Source organism: Ambystoma mexicanum, chromosome 12, assembly GCF_040938575.1.
Source record: "Ambystoma mexicanum isolate Mex_15411 chromosome 12, UKY_AmexF1_1, whole genome shotgun sequence".
NCBI classification, from domain to species: domain Eukaryota; kingdom Metazoa; phylum Chordata; class Amphibia; order Caudata; family Ambystomatidae; genus Ambystoma; species Ambystoma mexicanum.
Genome location: NC_090936.1, coordinates 645206654 through 645231292, shown reverse-complemented (window position 1 = coordinate 645231292; position 24639 = coordinate 645206654). Strand labels below are relative to the sequence as shown.

The window sequence follows — 24639 nt, the reverse complement described above, 5'->3', positions numbered from 1 at the left end:
ACTTTCATGAACTGGCATTAGTCACAAACGTATTGTGAAGAGTATGGCCTAGATGTACTTTCAAGCACATAAGCTTTCAGGCCCCCATTGTACTTTGTAACATGGGTGGCTGCAGGGATGAGTGCCTACCTGATGTACCTAAAACGTGCATGCGCCTCCCCAACTGGTTGAGAATGCCTTATCTACTGTGTGACCCCTAAATTAACTGGATCAGTGGTTTGATCCACTCCTCCAATGTTACTTTGAATGCATTCAGTAAACTGTATGTTTAACACCTGCATGATTTATTTGTCTTCGTTTACACCTGATTTTTGTTTGATGTAGTTGTGTTTTTCTACTTTTTGGGGGTGCAGACTATAAGCGCAGGACACTATTGAATGGATCCAATATATGCATTATTATTATTTATTCTGTGCTGAATTCACAGTATATATTGTAACTAATGTACTTAGTATTTCTTGGTTTTATGAGATGCAGCCTCTCAAAGCTCTTTTTGGTTGTTACCTGAAACTGCAGCAATGCGTTTGGTGGGTACCAGATGAGCATGCATTGAGGGGACAGAGTGCTTGGAGGAAGGAGTTCATCATATTTAGATATGTTAGAAGGGATTCAGGTCTAAAGTTCCATTTGGTAATCTCAGTAGGAGGGCGGGGAGGGGATTGTTCAGGTATAGAAATGGTGAATTGAATAAGGGAGAGGTCTGAGGGAGAGGGGTCAGTGGAGGGTGGTGAGGACAGGAGGGTAGTGGAAAGAAGGATCGGGTCAAGGGCGGGGCCCTGAACATGGTTGGGCTGTTGTATAGAGAAGTGAGAGATGAGGAGGAGCTGGTGAGCTTTGGTTGGGCATGGGAGATTAAAGTCACACATGACTATGGTAGGAATCTCATTGGTGAGGAATTCCATGAGGAGATTGAGTTCATGGAACACATTGTCTGCTACTTATCCAGCATAGGTGCTTATTCCTTGACTGATCCAAAGTTAGGAGTGATGTTGCATTCTAGAGGAAGAGAGGATGTTTCTAAGAGGAAGTTTTGCTTTAAGATCCAGAGTGTTTCTCTTCCTGCCAAGGCCCTAGGCGCGGAGGTATGGTGTGCAGGAGAACAGCAATAGCTGCTACTATCAGACTTAGTCAGGGTTTATTCAGGGGCAGAATAACTTTGGCCATGTGCTCTTGCACAGCTTTAATATGCATCAAAGGACAGAATGGAGAGTCTTGCGCATTTTGGTTCTGCCACAAACAACAAATGCAGCATAGGTGAGGATGAAAGACCAACATCTATCATCCGCATTCCTTGTAGAACTTGAAGTCTATCTTAGGAGAAGATATGATGCAGATAAAATAGGGGAAAAGAGTGTTGTTTCCAAACCTCCAGCATCTTTAGCAGCATAAAAAGGAACTAGGGTCAAAACGTGTGTACAGCCTCGATGTGTATAAACACAAACCAAGAATATAATTTCAAGTGGTGAGGGCACCTTTGACACTGTGCCGGAGTAGTGCTGCTCAATACTCTGTGGTGGCTATAAAAAAGGGTTTCCAGACCAGTCTGTGCCTGGATGATATTTTGAAAGATAAGGAATCTTTGGGAGAAATGTACCCATTACAACTACATTATTAAAAAGTTTCATGTTGACTGAAATGTCCAAATGTATTGTACATTGCATCCACACCTCTGTATCCACAATATTATCAATGAAAACACATAAAAATCAATTTTTACGAGCTTACCATTTAACATTGGTTTCATTTTTCCCATTTGAAGTAGCTTCTTTGCCTTGACAGTCATTCATTTCGTTTGAAACTACTTTCTGAGTATGACATGGCAGATCCAAAGGTAAACTCAGAGAGTTATCTAATTCTTCAGCATGTTCACCAATGATGCTGCAACAGTCACTAGTCCCATAGGTATCATTCATTCCTTCTCCAACAGCAGCAAGAGGGGACAAGGAAATCAGTGATATATTGTCGAATTTTGAACCACTTTTTCTAGCTTCCCGTTGCCTTTTTCTGTATTCTAACAAAGATACCTATACGAAGGGAACAAAAGTTGCCAAATATTAAACATATAATAAGATGCTGCCGTTGCACTTTCCTCTCTGTTAAGTTATTGAACTGTGCTATTCAAACAGAGTTCATGTGCATATCACCTTTATCTCAACTAAGATGAGATGCCGAAAAATATGGTGACAGTGCAGTAGCATCCCCGACATCATATCTCAAGCAAAACAATTAAGGATGGAAACAATCTTCAGGTTTGACCTTCAATAGTATACAGTAACATATGATGAAGGTGGATAACACAATATGAAAAACAGTGATTAACAATCTAATGTTATCAGTAATAAAAATATCATCATCTTCTAAATAATCTGAATGTTGTTACTATTTTATATATCACCCACAACCGATGCCCAAAGTGATTGGTGAGGCAAAGGCAATGTTTCAAAAAATACCTTCTTATATCAAAAAAACTGTGGCAGCACAAACAGAAAAAATTAAAAAACAATCCAGTGAAAAGATAAAATGAGAAACATTCATTAATGAAGTCCATGTGTATGTCAACAGTATCAGATAAACTCAAAATTCTAATTTCCAGGGAGAGATTTATATATAAAAGAACAAATGGTTTATCACTTGGTAATGTTATTTCTGATGGATTAGTCCTTCTTCCGAAAGATTCCTCATCTTAGATACATCTTCTCTCAGCGACCATCTGTCCTTGTAATCCTTTTCAGCCAGCAGGGGTCACAGTGCAACTTCAATTGGGCCTCACTTAGCGCCCTTAACGCCATACGTGATGTCAGGGGCCTTTTACAAGGAATTACCCCTTGGCCTATGACCTAAATTCCCCCATTTTCTCTAGCACTCGGCAGCAGAGGGATCACAGAACAAAAGACCTACAAGCTATCTGCCAGTAGGGAGCAGGTTAGGAAGCAAAAAAGCAATTGTGGAAGGAAGGATTAATCCATCAAAAAGAACATTAGAGAGGTAAGGAATGTGTTCTTCTAATAATGGATTGCTACCTCCCACAGATACCTTAGATAGACACTCAAAGCAGTACAGAAACCTGGAGAATGAAAGATAGGCAGGAAACTCTGACAACATCATCAAAATGAGCTTCCTGACACTGCTTGGTCAACGTGTTTAACAGATTGACAAATGTAAAACCCTGGCACGCCCCTATACAAAGGGCCTCTTGTGGAATGAGCCTTGAGACCTTCCCAGTCAGATCATAGCACTCTGTAATACAGAGAACAATCCACCTGCATACGGTCTGCTTGATAAGAGCGCTGCTCATACAGTCACAAGCATAACCCACACAGAGCTGGTCATCATTGGTGATGCCCCTTATACATAAGGCACCATAGCTGAGCGCCATCCTGACATTCAGGCAGTGAAACCGGTCCTCCATTTAGATGGGAGAGGAGGAAGGAAGAACAGTGGACAGAGGGTCTTCTGTGAAAGGACATTTTACACAGTTTTGGGAAGGAAGGTCTGTCTCACAGTCACATTATACTTGGAAAAAAGAAAAAAAGAAGGTAATGAGTCTTAGCAGAGAGAGCCTGGAGTTCACTCACCCGTCTCACAAAGGTGATGGCAGCTGGGAAAGAATATGCTACTCACCTGCAACTCCTGTTCTCCAGCATTGGTATCTTTCATAGATTCACATGCTGTTTGAATATTTCCCTTTGTCATGGCGGGAATTCTTGGTAATATTAAAAGCAGTTTACATTTACATTTTAAAATTGCTGTCACTTTAGTGCTCTTTTAGAGTTGTTTTGGGTCATATTGCCCCAGAGCCAGTAGACAAGTCTCCTATAGCTCCACCCATGTAGGCCATCTTCAGATTTGGAAAGCACAGGTGAACATGGCAACATGAGCCATGAAGAACCATAAGCGGGGTAGGCAAGTGGGTAGCATGTCAATCTAAGAAATATACCAATGCTGGAGAACAGGAGTTACAGGTAAGTAACGTATTCCTTCTCCAGCATTGGATCTTTCATAGACTCACTTGCTATTTGAATAGATTACAAAGCAGTACTTAAAAGAAACAAAAAAGGGCAGAGGCAAGGCTTACCTGAGGAAACACTCACCTCACCCAAACAGATTGCTCAGTACCGCTTGGACGACCCTGGACTCCTCTGTGGAATCCCTGTTGATACAGTAGAACCTTGTAAAGGTATGCAGCGATCTCCATGTGGTAGCCTTGCAGATATCCATCAGGGAGCCCGCAGAGAAACGGTGTAGTAGCAGCAACAGCCCTTATAGAGTGAGCTCTAGGCCTGCTGGGAAGGAGCCTGTTGGCCAGCTGATGACAGTACGAGATGCATGTGGACAGCCAAGAGGAAATGGAGTACTAGGAAAGACCCTTGCCCATGGCCGAAGGACCTAATGTCACAAATAACTGAGATTTGCGGTATTGTTTGATGCGAGTAACATAGAAGTCCAGAGCTTGCACAACATCCAAGGATTGTAAGGAGTGCTCACCGGAGTAGAGGGACAAACCAAAGAAAATCGGTCAAATCACAGGTTATTTCTAATGGAACAGATACGGAAACATGGGCATGAAAGCAGGATTCATGCGAAGAACCTCCTCAGACTTATGAAATACTAGGTAGAGAGGCCTGCATAATAAAGCTTGGATTTGCTCCACCCTCCTCGCAGAGGTGATGGCAACCACCACCACCACAATAAATTAAGACTGAACTTGTGTGGGGGCTTAAAGAGAGGACCACATTCAACTCCCAGGCCAGTGCTCGAACTGGAGGGAAGGCCCCTTGAAGAATGATTTTATGAGTCTGTAAAAACCATAGAGAAGGTGTTCCAGGGGAATGTGTAAACCTTGATATGGCTGAAAGATCTACCTTGATTGAGGAATGTACAAATCACTCTGAGCCAGAGTTAAAAAGTAAGGAAAGATGTCCTTTGCTTGCAAGCAGAAGGGGTAAAGTCAATGGACTGCACACCAAACCTTGAAGGGTTTTCACTTGCTTTTGTAACAGGAAACCAAGGAAGATGCTTGGGCCTTGGTGAGAATACCCCAACAGTCCAGAGGCATAGGAATCTGTCCGAATTCCAGGAATGCAGGAGTCAGGCCATCAGATTGAGGGAGGTCAGGTTGTGGTTCAGCACTGCTCCATTATCTCTGGACAGAAAGTTGAAGACTGGCGGTAACTTGATGGGAGGTGCCAACGAGAGACTGAGGATTTCTGAGAATCAGAATTATCTCGACCAGGTCAGAGCCACCAAGATTAGTCTGCACTGATGTTGTCGAAAACACTGAGGACTCGCAGGATGAGAGAAAAGAGGGGAAAGCATTAAGAAATGTGCCATCTCACAGAAATGTGAACAAGCCCCCAGTCTTCCCACGTGAGGTAGACTGCTTGCTAATGCCATGCATTTCCTGTTGGTCTCAATGGCAAAGAGACCTATGTCGGCAACGCCCCACTGGTGGAAGATGCAATGAACTTGGCTTTGTAGAAAATTCCACTGGTGGCAAGATCGCAGTTCCTTGCTGAGGGAGTCTGACACTGTGTTGTGTATACCTGGCAGATGAAGTGGAATGAGTAACAACTTCTGGGCTAGAGCCCATTTTCACAGCGCCTGGGCTTCTGAGGACAGGATGAGAGAACAGGTGCGACCCTGCTTGCAGATGTAAAACACGATGGCCGTGAACACTCAACTACCCGACCCTGAAGCTGTAGGTGAATAAATACTTCAGTGCCCAGAACACTGCTCACAACTCCAGGACGTTGATGTGTAGCATTGTCTCCTCTTGTGACCAGAGGCCTCTGGAATGGTAAGTGCATGTGTGTGCCACCTAGCCTTCTAGGATGCATCCACCGTGACTGTCACTTGATGGTTTGGCAGCCGTAAGGGCACCGCTTGTGTGATATTGGAGTGTACTGACCACCAACGCAGTACATCGTGAAGGAGGTGTGTGAGAAGAATCTTGGCCTCCAAAACATCGGAGATTTGCTTCCAGCGGGCATTGAGAAATTCTTGGAATGCCTCATCTGAAGCCTGCAGTGCTGGATCAGTAGAATGCAGGAAAACGTAATTCCCAATAGCACTGACACAGATGTTTTCCAAGACAGCAGGTGCCTTTTGCCAGGATGGATTTCACTCTGTCATCTGATGGGGTGGTGATGCAGGATAGTGTGTTCAGACCAGATCCCAAGAACAGAGCGTGCTGAGAAGGAACCAAGTAGGACTTTGCATAATTGACAGAGATCCTAGCGATGTCATGATCTCTGCTTCCAAAAGGTCAGGGTTTTCCCAACTCCCTTGGAAGAAGATCCATAACCCAGGTTCCGAGTGCCAACCAGTCCCAATTGGGACCTTTTGGACCCAGTCCTGGCGCCAGTGGCACCAGGCTCATAAATATGCCCAGTCCCAGCGCTGGAAGCGCCGGGCTCATAATGCTTGGGTGGACTTACCTTCAGCAGACCATGCTGCTTACTTGCCTGCCAGTTGAGCCTCTGATCCTCTTCTGTTTGGAACTACTTTTCCTGTTGGGTGGGGCTGGAGCCACTCCCTAGATTCAGAACACTGGAACTCTTCTGGAAGGCAGGAACTCTTTTCTTACCAGGAACTCTTTTCTTACTTAGGCGTGGCTGTGGAAGGAGACACCTAAGCACTACAGGAGGCTATTTAAACCACACCCGGTGGATGAATCTTGCTTTGCGTTATTCTGCAACCTCTGCAGCAGAACGCTCATCGTGTCTTCTGCATCCGGTCCTGGGCCTAAGGAAAAAGGCTTACCATCCTGAATCCAGTCTTCAGCAACACCTATAAAGACAAGAAAGAACAGGTTAGCATTCCGGCATCTGAAAGGCAAAGGCTTACCATCCTGAATCCAGTCTTCAGCAACACCTATAAAGACAAGAAAGAACAGGTTAGCATTCCGGCATCTGAAAGGCAAAAGCTTACCTACTCTTCGTGCGCTCCGGAGGTCTTCACACTGCATTCCGGCATCTGAAAGACAAAACAAGGTGCGTTTAAAGACATTGGGGAACTTTAATACTCACGTGCCATTACACCTTTCCACATGTAATCCAGTGGGTATTCCGGCACCCTGCAGCCGCTCCGAACTCGTACCTGCAAAATAAAAAGACAGTTAGAGCGCATCGTGAAGCAGGCAACAAGCGCTTACTTACGTGCTTCCAGGCGCTTCTATTCATCACACGGGCTCCATCTTCAACTCACTTCAGCCCGTCATCCGCCATCGCCGGAACCCTGCAAAACAAGAGACATCATTACTAAAGACTTTAAAGACATTTGAACGACTCGAAACTTACCGTTCGTGCAGTAAACGACGGACAGCAGTCCTCTGAAGTCAAGAGGCCTGCGCTACCTATCCAGTGAAGAAACTGGTTACAGCACCCTGCCCCGAGGCAGATGGAGAGCTCGGCATTCACTTACCTAAGGTGAGAGCGTTAACCTTTGGGGGTCTACAGGGGAGGAGAAGAGGAAAGAGATAGGGACACCCCAATAACCCCAGTTCATTAACCCCATATTTTCTATCTGCAGACATCTTACTCTACACGTCAGGCATACAGTGCACAGAGGTCCAGCCCAAAGAGCCAACCGGGTGCTACACATCACCTTTGAAGATACGGTAGTCGCCCAGTCAAGACCGGCGCCTCTGCGAGAATCAGGTGAGCGTTACAGAACGCAAAGCCTACCGCAAAACTCTCGCCCAGGCGCTATGGAAACCTCGGATACTGACCCCCTAGCCCGGTTACTTGGGGAACTAAGGGCAGAAGTGCATGCAGCTCGTCAGGAAACGAATGCTCTAAGAAGGGAACTAATTATTTCCAAGGAGAGAACAGACAATCTTGCTAGACAAGTGCTACAGTCACAAGCCGGACAGACCCCGTTACCCGCATCAGGGGCAAATCTTCCTTCAACATCCTCTATGAATCCAGTGCAGATCAACCTACCTGGGAATGTACCTCTGGCTCCGCCCGAACGATTTTCTGGTGACCCAAAGAGGTTTGCAGTATTTATCAATCAGTGCCGGTTGCACTTCTTATGCCGGCCAGCAGCCTTTCCAACTGATCAAGCAAAAGTAGCTTTTGTACTTTCGTACCTTAGTGGCAATGCGGCAGACTGGTCGATCCCTCTAGTTAATCAAGATGATCCGGTTCTCCATGATTTTCAAGCCTTTCAGCTTAGTATGGAAAAACTGTTCGCAAGACATTCACAGGGGCAGGCCTTGGACAATGAGCTTCTTTCGTTGCGGCAGGGTAATCAAGACCTTTTGGCTTATATTGCTTCTTTCAATAGACTAATAGTGGAAACTCAATGGCCTGAGGACAAAAGGATTACGCTGTTTTATAGAGGTCTACGTGGAGAGCTCAAAGACGTTTTAGCCCAAGTAGTGAATCCCCCACAAGACTGTTCGGATTATATAGACTTGGTCGTTCAAATAGATCACAGGCTGCAGAACAGGAAGGCCGATCGTTCCAAGTGTGATGCTCGAGTATTTTCCAAACCGACAACTCCTTCCAAAGGAGTAGACTCCGGGGAACCCATGCAAATAGGGGGTCTGAAAGGTCCTCTAACACAAAGGGAGCGGGAAAGGAGGAAACAGTTGCAATTATGCCTATATTGCGGAAACTCAGGGCACTTTCTTCGAGACTGTCCGGTGAAACCTGCCAAGAAGGCAGTAGGAGCTGCAGTTACCAAAGTTACAAACTCTGAGCAGGGAAACGACCTCGCCCGACAAGAATAGAGGTCCTCTTGCCGAGCGTGAAAACCAGTTCCGTGACCTCGCATTTCGTGATACCTTTGGTCCTCATTAGCCCTGATAATCCGGATCGATTACATGCAATTGAAGCTTACGTCGACAGCGGTGCCATCGGCAATTATGTGGATCATGAAATGGTTTTGAGGATGAATCTAACTCTTTGTCCCAAGGCTGTAAAGGACGTCATTACTACGGTGGATGGTACGGAGATAGCCTCCGGGCCAGTAACGCATACCACTCAAGAGGTGACGCTAGTAAGTCAAGATGGACACCATGAGAAGATCGTGTTCGATGTGATCAAGGCCCCTCAGTTTCAGATTATTCTAGGAATACCTTGGTTAGAGAAACACAATCCTCTGATCGATTGGCGAGCAAGAACGGTCCAGTTTCCAGAATGTGTCTCTACTTGTCACCCTCCACCTGGTGTTGCACTGGCCGCAATTTCTTCAGAGACTCCCCAGTTACCTCCCGAATACCTAGAATACCAAGATGTTTTCCGGAAGGATCAGGCTAACTCTCTACCTCCTCATAGGTCTTATGACTGCCAGATAGACCTGATACCTGGATCTACTCCTCCTTGTAGTAGAATTTATGCCCTCACCGAGCCTGAGAACCTTCACCTTCGACAATACCTGGATCAATACCTGGCAAATGGGTTTATTCGTCCTTCCAAGTCCCCTGCTTCTTCAGCTTTGTTCTTCGTTCCGAAAAAGGAAGGAGACCTTAGAACTTGTATCGATTATCGCTCCCTGAACCAGATCACCGTTAAGAATAGATATCCGTTACCTTTGATCCCTGAACTCCTGGACCAAGTCAGAAAAGCATGCATATATACAAAGCTGGATCTTAGAGGAGCTTACCACTTGGAACGAGTAAAAGAGGGCGATGAATGGAAGACGGCCTTCCGCACCAAGTATGGGCTATTTGAATATCAGGTCATGCCCTTCGGACTTTGCAATGCCCCGGCCGCCTTTCAATATTTTATGAACGATGTCCTCAGAGAGCTCATAGATGTATGTGTTGTTGTTTACATTGACGACATCCTCGTTTATTCTTCATCGGAATCTGAACATCGGAAACACGTGAAAATGGTCCTCGAAAGATTGCGTCAACACAAACTTTTCGCTAAGTTGGAAAAATGTGTTTTCAACGTGACTGAAGTTGAATTCTTGGGATTCATATTATCACCTGGCGGAGTGCGTATGGATTCAAAGAAGGTCGATGCAGTTCTCAAATGGCCATCACCATCCTCCGTAAAAGGTGTGCAAAGCATGTTAGGCTTCGCTAACTTTTACCGCAGGTTTATCCCCGAATTCTCTCGAATAGTCCAGCCCATCACTGCCTTGTTAAAGAAAAACAAACGTTTTGAATGGTCTACCGAGGCGGAACAAGCTTTCCAGGATTTGAAGACTAAATTTATCTCTGCACCAATCTTAAAACACCCTCGCCCCGAACTCCCCTACATCGTGGAAACTGATGCTTCAAGCCTTGCCATGGGGGCAGTTCTATCACAAAAGGACCCGGTAACCAATCAGTTGCATCCCGTGGCATTTTGGTCCCGCAAATTCTCGCCTCCTGAAATCAATTACACGATTACTGACAAGGAACTTCTGGCTATCAAGTCTGCCTTTAAGGCTTGGCGGCATTATCTGCTGGGGGCCCGACACACCGTTACTGTGATTACGGATCACCGAAACCTGCAATATTTGAAGACCGCAAAAGCCCAATCCTCTAGACAACTCCGTTGGGCATTATTCTTTGCCGAGTTTGACTTCATAATTACCTATCGACCTGGTACAAAGAACGGTAAAGCCGATGCCCTTTCTCGGATGGGAGTGGAAGAACACTTGGTCAACCCTAAACCTGTACCAATCATTCCCGAACAAAGAATTCTGGGTGTAATCGCCACAGAATCCATAGAGTAAGTTAAGGATAAAGCCAGGCAACTTGTAACTCCAGCAGACATACAGAATTGGCATCTGCAGGGAAAGGACTTTGCAGTAAAGGACAACTTATTGTATTTCCAAGAACGATTATACCTACCCAGCACAGATTTACAGAAAAAAGTAATCTCTTGTTATCACGACTCTTTAATGGAAGGTCATCCCGGTATAGCCAAGACCTCAGAAAAGATCAAGCGCTACTTCTGGTGGCCGTCTTGGAAAAAAGATATCAGAGACTTTATAATGTCCTGTGGAGTATGCGCCCAAAACAAGAGTCAAAAGGAAAGACCAGCAGGCCTCTTACGCCCTATTGACATCCCACCTCGCCCTTGGCATACGCTTTCTATGGACTTCATCACCGATCTACCTCCATGCTCCGGATACAATACGATTCTAGTAATCGTGGACTTATTCTCCAAGATGGCGCATTTCATTCCGCTCAAAGGCTTGCCAACAGCAGCAACTCTGGCCCGAGAATTTCTCGAAAACATCGTCCGACTGCACGGTTTTCCTTCGGTTCTAATTTCGGATCGAGGTAGTCAATTTATTTCTCATTTTTGGCGAAGTTGCTGTCGGTCGGCTCAAATTGATGTGAGACTATCGACCAGTCACCACCCTCAGACCGACGGACAAACCGAGAGGACCAATCAAACTCTGGAACAGTATTTACGCTGCATGCTGCAACAAACTGAAAAAACTTGGAAAGATATCCTTTGGATAGCCGAGTATGCCTACAATAACTCTGTCCATTCGGGAACTGGGAAAACCCCGTTTTTTCTTTTGTACGGCAGTCACCCTCGAACCTCGGAGTTGGATCCCCTCCAAGATCTTGAAACACCAGCAGTAGACTACCTGCATTCTACAATCACCCAAGCCTTTAAGGAAGCTGTTTCTCACCTTCAAAGGGCTAAAGAACAATACAAGAAAGGAGCAGATCAACATCGGAAGGAAGCCCCTCACTATCAAGTAGGGGATCAAGTCTGGTTATCCACCAAATATCTATCTCTAAAAGGGCCACGCACATTCAACCCAAGATACCTTGGTCCCTATTCCATCACTACCATAGTAAACCCAGTAGCGGTCAAGTTGGACTTGCCCCCGCACATGAAGATACATCCGGTCTTCCACGTCTCTCTATTAAAACCCGTGCAACCTCAAACCCGACTAACCAAATCTCCAAAACCTATCCTAGTGGATGGAGAACTCGAGTTTGAAGTCAAAAGCATTCTGGACTCCAAGATCTCCAAATCTAAACTATTCTACCTAATTGACTGGAAAGGCTACGGCCCCCAAGAGAGATCCTGGGAACCTGCTGAATATGTCCACGCTCCTCGCCTAATCAAAAGATTTCACCGAACATTTCCTGACAAGCCAAAACCCCCGGAGAAGCCCGGTTTGGGAGGGGCCTTGAGGGGGGGTACTGTCATGATCTCTGCTTCCAAAAGGTCAGGGTTTTCCCAACTCCCTTGGAAGCAGATCCATAACCCAGGTTCCGAGTGCCAACCAGTCCCAATTGGGACCTTTTGGACCCAGTCCTGGCGCCAGTGGCACCAGGCTCATAAATATGCCCAGTCCCAGCGCTGGAAGCGCCGGGCTCATAATGCTTGGGTGGACTTACCTTCAGCAGACCATGCTGCTTACTTGCCTGCCAGTTGAGCCTCTGATCCTCTTCTGTTTGGAACTACTTTTCCTGTTGGGTGGGGCTGGAGCCACTCCCTAGATTCAGAACACTGGAACTCTTCTGGAAGGCAGGAACTCTTTTCTTACCAGGAACTCTTTTCTTACTTAGGCATGGCTGTGGAAGGAGACACCTAAGCACTACAGGAGGCTATTTAAACCACACCCGGTGGATGAATCTTGCTTTGCGTTATTCTGCAACCTCTGCAGCAGAACGCTCATCGTGTCTTCTGCATCCGGTCCTGGGCCTAAGGAAAAAGGCTTACCATCCTGAATCCAGTCTTCAGCAACACCTATAAAGACAAGAAAGAACAGGTTAGCATTCCGGCATCTGAAAGGCAAAGGCTTACCATCCTGAATCCAGTCTTCAGCAACACCTATAAAGACAAGAAAGAACAGGTTAGCATTCCGGCATCTGAAAGGCAAAAGCTTACCTACTCTTCGTGCGCTCCGGAGGTCTTCACACTGCATTCCGGCATCTGAAAGACAAAACAAGGTGCGTTTAAAGACATTGGGGAACTTTAATACTCACGTGCCATTACTCCTTTCCACATCTAATCCAGTGGGTATTCCGGCACCCTGCAGCCGCTCCGAACTCGTACCTGCAAAATAAAAAGACAGTTAGAGCGCATCGTGAAGCAGGCAACAAGCGCTTACTTACGTGCTTCCAGGCGCTTCTATTCATCACACGGGCTCCATCTTCAACTCACTTCAGCCCGTCATCCGCCATCGCCGGAACCCTGCAAAACAAGAGACATCATTACTAAAGACTTTAAAGACATTTGAACGACTCGAAACTTACCGTTCGTGCAGTAAACGACGGACAGCAGTCCTCTGAAGTCAAGAGGCCTGCGCTACCTATCCAGTGAAGAAACTGGTTACAGCACCCTGCCCCGAGGCAGATGGAGAGCTCGGCATTCACTTACCTAAGGTGAGAGCGTTAACCTTTGGGGGTCTACAGGGGAGGAGAAGAGGAAAGAGATAGGGACACCCCAATAACCCCAGTTCATTAACCCCATATTTTCTATCTGCAGACATCTTACTCTACACGTCAGGCATACAGTGCACAGAGGTCCAGCCCAAAGAGCCAACCGGGTGCTACACATCACCTTTGAAGATACGGTAGTCGCCCAGTCAAGACCGGCGCCTCTGCGAGAATCAGGTGAGCGTTACAAGCGATGACAAAGAATCGTAACTTCTGTATGTCAAAGGGCCAGAGGAAGAGAGGAGGCCCTGACCAACCAGTCGTCGAGGTAAGGGTAGATGTGAATCCCCAAATAACAGACGTGAGTACCTGCCATTGCGAGGCATTTTATGAATGCCCTGGGCACAGAATTGAGGCCAAAGGGCAAAGCTTTGAATGGGTAATGTCGTCCTCCCATAGTAAACTTCAGAAAACGTCTGTGGCTTAGATGAATTGGAACATGAAAATATGCGTTTCTAAATCGAGTGAGGACAGAAAATCCCTTTCTTGCAGCTGGCTCAGAATGTTTGCAGCGTGACCATCCGAAAGGTTGCAGACTGAATGAACTTGTTGAGTAGGTGCAGGTCTAATATGGGCCTCCAGCTGCCGGATTTCTTTCTTACGAGACAATATCTTGAGTAAACACCCAGGCCTCGCTGGTTGACAGGAACATGCTCGACAGCACCTTTGGAAAGGAGGGCCTGGACCTCGCGTCATAGCAATGACAGGTGCTTTTCCACTTTGTGGAGGGAGAAATGGTGGATGGATATTAAAGGACCTCCGATTGTCTGTGCTAAATCAAAGATATCACCCATTTGTCTGTGGTGATGGAGAGTAGTCCTCCTAATGGGTTGTGAAAGTGGAGGGGTGGACTTGAAGCCTGGTCAGGTCTGCTTGAAGGATTGGCATCTGCAGTGAGAGGAACCGCAGTGCTTGTTTTGACGGTAGGCCTGTGACTTTCCCTTGTAGCTGCCAGATGTGACATACATATTAGAACAGTATGGCTGAGATAGATAGGAAGGCATGTAGTCATATGACGTCTGGGAAAAATGTGCCTTTCCGGAGCGAAAATACTGACGTCACTGCAGAAGTTTACCAAGCGAACAAGCCGTATTTGTATTGGCCTAGATGGTTTGGAGGGTTCACCTACCTTCTTCCAAAGAGGTCCCACCATCGAAGGGCATATCAATGACCTTAGATTGTACCTCTGGTCAAAAATGAGTTGCCTTCAGCCATCCCGTTGGCGTAAGACTTATCCATTCCTCACCTGGAGGAAACCAGTATCCACAATATCGAGGGCCACTGATTTATAGCGCGGTTAGATGCGGGCTCACGGTCACGAATGAGTGAGGAAGCTTCTTCTTTCTTGTCATCCAGGCAGGAAATCCAGATTGGGGTGCATCTTGTATCATAATTCCCACTCAGAACGGGACAGGATCGCCATGGAATTCGCTACCATGATGGCAGTCGCAGCTGTGAAATGATGCGCCGCCCAAAGGATTCAAGCTGTTTGCCTTCCTTATCGTGTGGCACTGTGCATGGGGAGGATGGGTTATTGGAGCAATCACGGGCAGCAGCAGAAACCGCTGCATCCCGGATGGGCTGCACACTCAGACATTTGGGGGCGTTATCAGGCGCCTTATATTTTTTTGGGAGGAGCTGTGAATGGGTTCTTCATAGTCAAGAGGCCATCCTCCCAAATGTCATTGAGGACAGGGATGGAGACCACAGACTTTCCGGTGTGCTCCCTCTGCTGATACATGAAGCCTTCTTTTTCTGTTCTTCCAGCAGTAATGCAAACAATTTTGCTGTCCTGGTCATGAGGGTGCGGAAGGAACCAATGTTGTCAGGCAGAGAATCTCTGATCATCAGATTCACCATCCCCAGGAACCAGATCATCAAATTAATTGGTGGCATCATTATGGGTGGAAACACCACCCTGCAAGGCATTATCCTTGGACTCAGGATCTGAAATATTAGCATGAAAACGAGGGGTCAGCCTAGGGATGCATGAGGGGCATCCAGTCGGAGGCAGAGGCAACGGGCCTCCAGGTAGATGGTGACATGGGGGAAGAGGCAGAGCAGATAATTCTAGATTGTCATTCAGAGAAGAGTCTGAAATGTAGACAGTATGTCCATTGACAGGTCACGGGCACTGGATGACTGAGAGCTGGTCTGGCCCTGAGGGTGCAACAGGTGCATTTGGGGACGGCATGACAAAAGGAGGTTGTGGCAGGAGTTATGGAAGCACCTCCTCGTATTAATCCTCTAAGAACACACCTTCTGACCCTTCAAAGTCCCTATAAATGGCATGTTCCACTATCAATTCCGGAGGAATCATGGAAGGATCTGGCACTGCATGAGGCACATATGGAGCCAATGTAAAGGCTGACTGAACCCCTGCCCCCTAAACATCATGTACATTGCTTGACATAATAGCTTTGAACAGTTGACCAAAAATAAAGTAGCTGTTTTTTTGCGGAAGTCTGGCGAGTCCATCAAATGCAGCAGCACCCAATATCTCCACCTGCCCACTGAAATCCCTTACCCACCACCACCACCCTCCTCCCATTTGTCCCAAACCATCATAAACTTTGTCGGACACCCTCTTGCATTACACACCCACTGTTCCAAGGTCATACACATGTCCATCTCGGCAGCCCAACTGGCCATCCGAGGGCGTTCCGGTGACCCCCACTGTATATCGAGGACTTTCTTAATTAGTTCCAGGGCAACAGCCAGAAATACCTTCTCATGCTTAGTGAACCCCTCCTCTCCTCAAACCCCAAGTAATTCTCTTTTAGGGTCTCTGGGGACCTCAACATTCATTACCATTGACAAGTTGCGCATACATTTCCCCCAAAATAATTGAATCTGTGGACATTCCCATAGCGTGTGAAAGAATGTTTATCTCGGTCCCCCACATCTTTTTAATTTTTTTTTTAATTTTATTTTTATTCAATTCCTTAAACATTCAGCAGTTAGTTAACATTCCCCACCCCAACTCCCTCCACCCTCATTCCCTGTGCATCCTCTTGTTTGTCCATTTTGTCCTTACTAGTCCACAATGTCCAATATTCAAATATTATGTGGGCACCATTGCCGCATGTACTCTTTCTGTAGATGCCTTAGCACTTAGCCCAGTCCACCTTAAATGCCTCCTGGGCACCCTGTAACTGGTAGGCTACCCACTCAAGAGAGACAAAATTCCAAACTTTTTGCAGCCACTCATATAACGTGGGTGCTGCGCTCTTTTTCAATTGTTGAGCAATCAACAGCCATGCTGCTATGACAAGAATCATGAAGCCTCTCTTTTGCACCTTCGTCATGCTTCCCGGACCCGGGTCCCAGATTCCCCCCATCCACAACCTCTCTTGCAGTGGTTCTGTGCCTTGTATCATCTTCCCCACCTGCTTCGCCACTTCCACCCAAAATTGTTGTATAACTGAGCATGTCTGCCAGATGTGCTTCCAGTCTCCCTTCTCATTGCACCCTCTCCAGCATCTATTTGATGTTGACCGGAACATAGCGTGTAATCTTTCCAGTGTGTAGTGCCATTGGAGAAGGATTTTCTTGCCACATCTCCCTCACCTGAATCGAGCGTGTAAGTTTGGGGATCATTCCCGATGTATAGTCCCACTGTTTTTTCGTTATTGTTTCCTCTAATGTTTTCTCCCACTTGACCATATAGTTCCATCTTATTTCCTCCCCTTGGAAGTTCAGGAAACTGTAGATGTTGGATACCAATTTTGCTTGGCTCATATTTGTTGTCAAATATGTCTCGAAAGGTGTGAGTTGTCTAGTGGCCAATTGTTTGATGTGGGTGTTGCCAACCAATGTTGCAGTTGAGTGTAAATAAACATGTCTTTACCCGTCAGCCCCAGAGCTTGGGTGCATTGTTGGAAAGTGATCACTATTCCCCCTTGATACATATCTTTTATTGTTCGACATCCTGCCTCTGCCCATTTCTCAAATGACTTTTCCCCCGTCCCTGGATGAAATTCGGGATTTCCATGAATTAGAATGAATGGGGAGGGATCTGTTGTTAGAGCCGGTCGTCTGATTGCTGCGTCCCATATCTCCAGCCCCAGCCCCATCACTTCACCTAGCTTTAAATTTGGGTGCCTATGTTGGTCCTTCAGCCATAGTATTCTTGAAAGTGGAGCTGCTGCCGCTGCCCTGTCCTCTTCTGCCCATATGCGTTGTGGGGTCTCTGCACACCATTCCTTCAGTATCCTCAGCTGGGCCGCTTCATAGTATCTACGAAAATGGGGAAGTCCCAACCCACCGTGGTTTCTTAGGGCTGTCAACGTTGGCATAGCTATTGTCGGGCCATATGTTTCCAAATGTATGTTTTGACTTTTTGTTCAATGATTTACAGAACGCTTTTGGTATCCTGATCGGTAGTGCTTGAAAGTGGTATAGTAGCCTTGGGAGGACCACCATTCTAACTGCCACGAGGACGTGTTTAGGGGCTTCCATTTCCCTAGGTCTTTTTTTACTTTCTCTAACAGGTCTGGGTAGTTTGCTTTGTATATTTGCCTCAATGTTGGTGTCAATGTTATTCCAAGGTATGTTATCCCTTTCTTTACCCATTTCAGGTGTAGTTCTGAGGATATGTTCCCCACCACTTCTGGTGCTTCCGTTAGATTTAACATTTCCGACTCTTGACAATGAATTTGTAATCCGGAGATTGCCCCAAAATTATCAAGCTCCTGTATGAGTGCCGGAAGGGACTTCTTTGGGTCTGTCAATGCCATTAGCATGTCGTCCGCGAACGCCATTCTATGACAAGAGAGGAGGCGAGCATTATGCTTTACTTTCTTTACTTTCTTTAATTACTGCCATTCAGCACTTCAAGACTATACAACTTTTAAAACTGGGTATTTCAGTTTTCTCTTTGAACTTTTAAGCATTGCATTTGCTTTTTCTCACAGTTCTATCTAAAACGTCTTTCCGAAACTACCAGTCCCCTGAGCCTCTTAGCACTCTGTAGTTCCAGGGCTCTTCATCTCCACCTATCAGGTGCTACCACGAGGTATAATCTCCTCCAGTCCCAGGTCCCTTCCTCTGCCTTTTTGCTGCCATCAAAACATAAGTAACTATTTTGTTTGCTCACTGAAAGGTCAAGAGGTCCCATACGATTCGTATTTATTGTGTCTCTTAGAATGAGGTGCACAGCATTAAATATTGTGGGAGTATAACGCGCTGTGTTTCATAATTGCTAAATTAATGTGCAGCATTTCATATCTGCTTTAGTGCGTATTTTGAACGCAAGAGTAATTACCTCATTCCGGAGCGGATTAGCTCTTTCAGGGGAGTCGGGGTTGGAGCCACGAGCGAAAAGCAAGGATCAGGCTCCCGGCCCGGCTCCTCATATCCGCAGATCCTTACTCGCATTACGCGCCACCGGAATAGGCGCACACTAGGACCCGGGGGAGCGGGATGCGGCAAAGCTTCCCAGCATTCACCGGGCCGATACGAACACACGCAGTTACTTGTAAGCTCTGTGAGACACACGGATTAACGCACATTCAAAGAAAGGCTCATTACAAGTTTGACAAAAAAAAAAAGAAAGGAAATATCAATAGAGGCTTTTTAAAGAGCTTGTGAAAGACATCTGGCAACGGAAGGCACTGTGTATTACCTCAGAGCACATACACTACAGAGGCCATTGATAAACAGCTGATAGTACGACAGTTAGCCTTGCCAAACACAGGCATTAAATGGCCCAGTATAAAGAGCAAGGAGAGTCATACTCCACAACCCCAGAGTGGAGTGAAGAAGAATAGGAGAAGGAGCCCATGCACCAGGAGACCAAGCTGTCTCTTAGCTTTAAGAAAGTGCTGGGGGACTCTCTGACTCATGCAGCCTCTCAAGGGGTACAGCCCTTGCAAAAGAGACTAGAGATTCTGGAGGCAATGATAACAGAGCAGAAAGAACAGCTGGCCTCCAGAAAAAGATGGGCTCTCAGCCCTGGAGAAGGCACATCAGCTGGACACCCCCGAGAGAGGGTTGAGCAAAAGGGGTGTAAAGCTCGGAAGATGAAAGACTCTTTGGCCCCCGCGAGCAAGGAACAGAAGGTTGGTACAGACCCCCAAGGAAAGGATGACCCTGTCGCCAGACTCAAGAAGGCCTTCCTAGAAAAAACATCAGAATGCCAGACCAGACCCCCTACCCCAAGGGTGGATAATTCAGGGGATATGATGAGGGCTACTTGCCCGACGACGAAGGGGGAGAAGAAGATGAAGACCCCAAAGAACCCTTTCACGAGAGCGCAGTCCGGCTAGACGAAGAAGATACAGGGGGCATGTTCGACCCCAAGGCCATTCAGCACCCGAAACCTTCACAATGGGTTCCTTCACCCAGAGTAGCGCTATACATGGCGCAGCACATCAGGAAGCCTCTCTCGAGAGATGTGCGTTTCCATATGAAATCAGAGTGCCCGAGGACAGAGTTGCCGGGCAAGCTGTCGGAGACCCCGGATCTTGACCCAAAAATTGTCACCTTTGTGATCAAGACTGCCAGGGACAACAGAAAAAGAGTAGACAGAGCTTGGAGAGCGTGCCAAGACAAAGTCCTCAACCTGGCTGGGCCCTTAGCGAAAATTATGGACTTAGCAGAGAAGGCCAAGGATACCGGGGTACCAGTGGACACCCAAGCCCTCGGGAACAGGGCCCAGGGCCCAGCGCGCAGTGTACCTACTGGGAAACGCAAACTGTGCCCTCTCCTCAGAGAGGAGGAGAGGGGTCCTACTGGAGATTGATTGGAAACTCAGTGACCTGGCCTCCTACGAAGCTGGGGAAGGAGCCAAAGGACTCCTGTTCAGAGAAGTCCCAATTTGTCGGGACCTATTCGGTATTGGAGAAGGCCCAGAGCTCGATCAGGAAAATATTCCCGAGATGAGTTTTTGCAGGGACCGGACGCCACTGGGGTCGCCCGTCCGGTCGATAAAACTTCCACCGTAGACCCCAGGGGCCGCGAGCCCAATATTGCAAAGGAAAACAGCAGGATACCTTCTTCCCTCCGAGGTCAAGATTCCCAACAGGGTGTAGAGGGAGAGAGGCCTACCGACAACCAAGTGCCACAGGTGGTGAGTACAGCATGCAAACAGGTAGGAGGGAGAACCCTCTGCTTAATGGCGAGCTTTATCCATTGATGCTTGCATGCTCCAAGCGGCAGCAGGCCTGCATTTAGAATTTATCAGAAACCCAGTTCAGAGGTAAGAACCTCACCCGATACACATGCCTCGAGAAGAGGCATCGCTGTTACAAAGCGAGCTGCTGAAGCTAGTAGCCAAACAAGCGATAGAACGCGACTCACAAGAAGAGGCAGGGTTCCTCAGCAATATGTTCCTGGTCCACAGGGGAGAAAAGATAAAGCCAGTTATACATTTGAAGAGCTTGACCGAATAGCTTGTTTACAACCATTTCAAGAGGAAGGGCATCCATTTGCTCAGGGATCTCCTGCGTACAGGGGATTGGGTAGCACGGCTAGATCTCAAAGACGCATATCTCACAATACCTATAGTGACAGCGAATCGCAAAGACATGTGTTTCCGATGGAACAGGGAGATTTGGCGTTTCTCGTGCCTGCCGTTCGGACTAGCATCTGCGCCGTGGGCCTTATCAAGATAATGAGACCTGTAGCCGCAGCCATAAGAGAGAGAGGAATTTGAATTATTAAATACCTGGATGACATTCTCGTGCTGGGCCCAGACAAGCCGACGCTCGTCAACAATGTGCATTGGATATTCAACCTGTTATCTTCCCTGGAGTTTCTAGTGAACCTGGACAAATCACAGTTGCAGCAAGTACAGAGGCTAGAGATATCTTGGGGGTTCATGATAAGACACCACAAAAGCTACTGTAGAACTGCCAGGGCGCAAAGTGAGAGCGATAAAGAAGGAGCTACGAACAGTTTTAGCGAAAAAGATTATTTTGCATCGCAGTCTAGCCAGAGTAGTGGGTCTGCTGGCAGCCTCGATACAAGCAATATTTCCCGGACCTCTCCATTATCGAGCTCTTCAGAGGCTCAAGATCAAACACCTGCAAGGAGGGGTGGGTTATCACCAGTTAGTGACTCTGGATCACGAGGCAATTACAGAGCTACAGTGGTGGCTGCAAAATATGGAAGCCTGGAATGGTCACGCAATATTCAGCGATGTTCCGGATCTAGTAATAGAGTCCGACGCCAGCAGAGCAGGCTGGAGGGCAAGATGTGCTCAAGTAGAGACAGTAGGGAAATGGTCAGAGGAGGAACTGAAGTTACACATAAACTGTCTCAAACTCCTAGCAGGCTCATTCGCAGTTCGAGCGTTCACCAAAGACAAAGTGAGATATTGAGCACTGCTCAAGATACACAACATCTCAGCGGTGCGCTACATGAACAAGCTAGGAGGGACCCGATCCAGAATGCTGCCAGAGCTATCGAAGGATTTCTGGCACTATTGCCTCCAACATCAAATTTCAGTAGCAGCGCTGTACCATCCAGCAGCACAGAATATTGTAGCAGACTGGAATTCACAATATCTTGTAGACTCCAGCGATTGGAAGCTACACCCCCAAGTATTCCAGCAACTGCAGGACACTTGGGGGCCCCCTAGACACAGATCTTTTTGCATCCAGACAGAACGCTCAGACATGCAAGCACTTCAGCTGCCCGATGGATCCAGGAGCAGTGGGTACGGACGTTTTTCTTCACCCATGGGAAGGAGCACTGCATTATTCCTTCCCGCCGTTTGTCATGCTTACAAGAACACTAGCGAATGTTCGCAGGGAGGAAGCAGAGCTCGTAATAGTCCTACCATTCTGGAAGTCCCAGGCATGGTTTCCAATAGCAATCGAACTTTCTACCGATTTTCCGAGGATATTTCCGCATCGCCTGGGCCTTCTTCTAGGCCGTCCGGCCAGCTTCACCCCTTGATAGAAGCAGGCACGCTCTGCTTGATCATTTGCAGGGTTTCAGGAAAAGATGGGAGTTGCCGGGCATTTCGCAACTCGCTACAGACTGTATTAGAGACTCCTGGGCGCCTTCCACCATAAAGAGCTATGGCGCCGCATGGGACCGTTGGTTCCAATGGTGTTCAGAGCAAAGTGTGGATCCCATTTCAGCCCCTGTAGTGCAAATTCTTAACTTTTTGGCAAGTAGAAGACGGCTGTACCTACAGGACTCTAGGAGTCTATAGATCAGCGTTATCAGCGGGACATGACAGAATAGAAGGGGGCCCAGTAGGGGAACATCCAGCAGTGATACGACTCCTGAAAGGGATGAAGTTAAGGAGGCCTCCAGGGCCTAAGTACGTAGTCTTATGGGACGTCAGAGACGTCTTCGCCTGCTCCTTAGATGGCCAGAAAATGACAACCTTTCCCGCTCCAGGCTATCATGGAAATTAGCAATGCTGCTTTGCTTAGTAGCCTGCCGAAGAGTGTCAGATGTCAAGGCCCTAGAGGTTGACAGAAAGATATTTTACCCAGGAGGGGTGGCTTTTAACATAGCAAAGAGGACAAAGACTGATTCCAGAATAATTTCCTACCCCTACTTCGCAGAGAATAAGAAATTATGCATAGCGCAATGCATTAAAGATTATGAAGCCGCGACAGCCCACCTTAGACCGCTAGGCGTAAATCAGCTGCTGATAGCGTGTAGAAAGCCTTATCATGGGGTAGCTACAGCAACGATAGCGAGATGGGTGACAGAAGTAATAAAGTGGGCAGGGATAGACTTGTCTTTATTTGGCGTGCATTCTGTTAGAGGAACAATGGCTTCTAGAGCTTTCACAGCAGGGGTATCCCTACAGGACATAATGAAGTCAGCAGATTGGTCTTCTGAGTGTAAGTTTAAGACATTCTATTTTAAACCTGTATCTGATATAACAAATAGGGTGGTGAGCTAAGAACAAGCATAATGCTCGCCTCCTGTCTTGTGATAGAATGAAGATTGTCCATGCTTATAGCGCTGGCCAATCTTGATTCTATTAAAGACATGAAGGCGAGCGTTATATCCCACCCAGAATGACAAAAGTCTTGAGGACAGTAATGTATTGCTGATTGTACAAGAGCTTTGAAGCATTCCCACCCTCATATGTGTTTGCATTATCCCGTAGGTGACGATCAGAAAGCGTCTTGAGATAGACTGGGAGACGTCGAGCAGGGATTAAGACAAGGTGAGTTGTCCCGTTGGACTTGTAGAGACAGAATGTCGAGTGATCCCTTGGACGCCCAGAGCAGGAGACAGACCGGGATAAAGAGTTAGACAATTATGTGGCGGATATGATTATGGACAAAAGAAAGAGGAAGGGACCTGGGACTGAAGGAGATTATACCGCGGGCTAGCTGAGGAGCCCTGGAACTACAGAGTGCTACGAGGTTCATGGGACTGGTAGTTTCGGAAAGAAGTTTTAGATTGAACTTTTCAACATTGCATTTGCTTTTCCTCACAGTTCTAAGAGAAAACAGAAATACCCAGTTTTAAAAGTTGCATAGTTTTGAAGTGCTGAATGGCAGTAATAAAAGAAAGTAAAGCATAATGCTTGCCTCTGTGTCTTTAATAGAATCAAGACTGGCCAGCGCTATAAGAATGGGCAATATTCATTGTTTTATGTTCTCTGCCCGCCATATGTATTCCCTTAACCTCATCTGTCTCTCTTATTTTAGCCAGTAATGGCTCCAGGAATATTGCATACAATAGGAGCAATAGCGGACATCCCTGTTTCGCTCCCCTTCTTAAGTTGATCGACTCCGATAATATTTCATTTAGGGCCACCCACATCTGGGGTTCGTGGTAGTTTGCCCCCACCATGTGGAGAAAATTCCATCAGAATCCCATGCGTCTCATTGTGCCAAAAAGCTGTGACCACTCTAACCTGTCAAATGCTTTCTCAGCATCTATTGAGACAAGAACTACCGGCCTATGTGATTGTTCCATTTTCTCTATCAGATGGCATACCCTGCGGGTGTTATCGTATGTCTAGGTCCTCGCTTTATAATTCCAAGTTTTGTGTCAGGCGTGCTGTATGTTCCAGGGTTTCCTCACTTTTCTGTGAGTCTTCTTCCATGCTTTGCATTGCTCTTTCTAGTGTGTCCGTTCTCTCCTTCAGCTTTGCGACATCTGTTTTTAGTTCTTGGACTGATTGCGTTATTTCTACTTTTAATGTTTCAAATTGCATCTAGAAGGAGGCCATGAAATGCTCCTGGAACTCCTACAACCATACCAGCATGTCTTCTTTGCACATTGCCATTTTGCCTGCCGTCCCTGGTTCTTTATTTGGCGAGGTTTGCTTCAGATCTCCTGGTCTTGGGTTC

At 46.8% G+C, this 24639-nt stretch overlaps 1 protein-coding gene across 4 annotated transcripts in view; it reads right to left on the bottom strand.

The window, feature by feature from the left end:
• KMT2E (lysine methyltransferase 2E (inactive)) overlaps positions 1–24639 on the bottom strand; it is a 3564841-nt gene that overhangs the window by 319367 nt on the left and 3220835 nt on the right. For all 4 annotated transcript variants that reach the window (XM_069629119.1, XM_069629120.1, XM_069629118.1 and 1 more), the window contains one exon: positions 1726–2024. In XM_069629119.1, coding sequence (XP_069485220.1) covers positions 1726–2024 — 299 coding nt within the window. The remainder of the gene's footprint in view (positions 1–1725; positions 2025–24639) is intronic.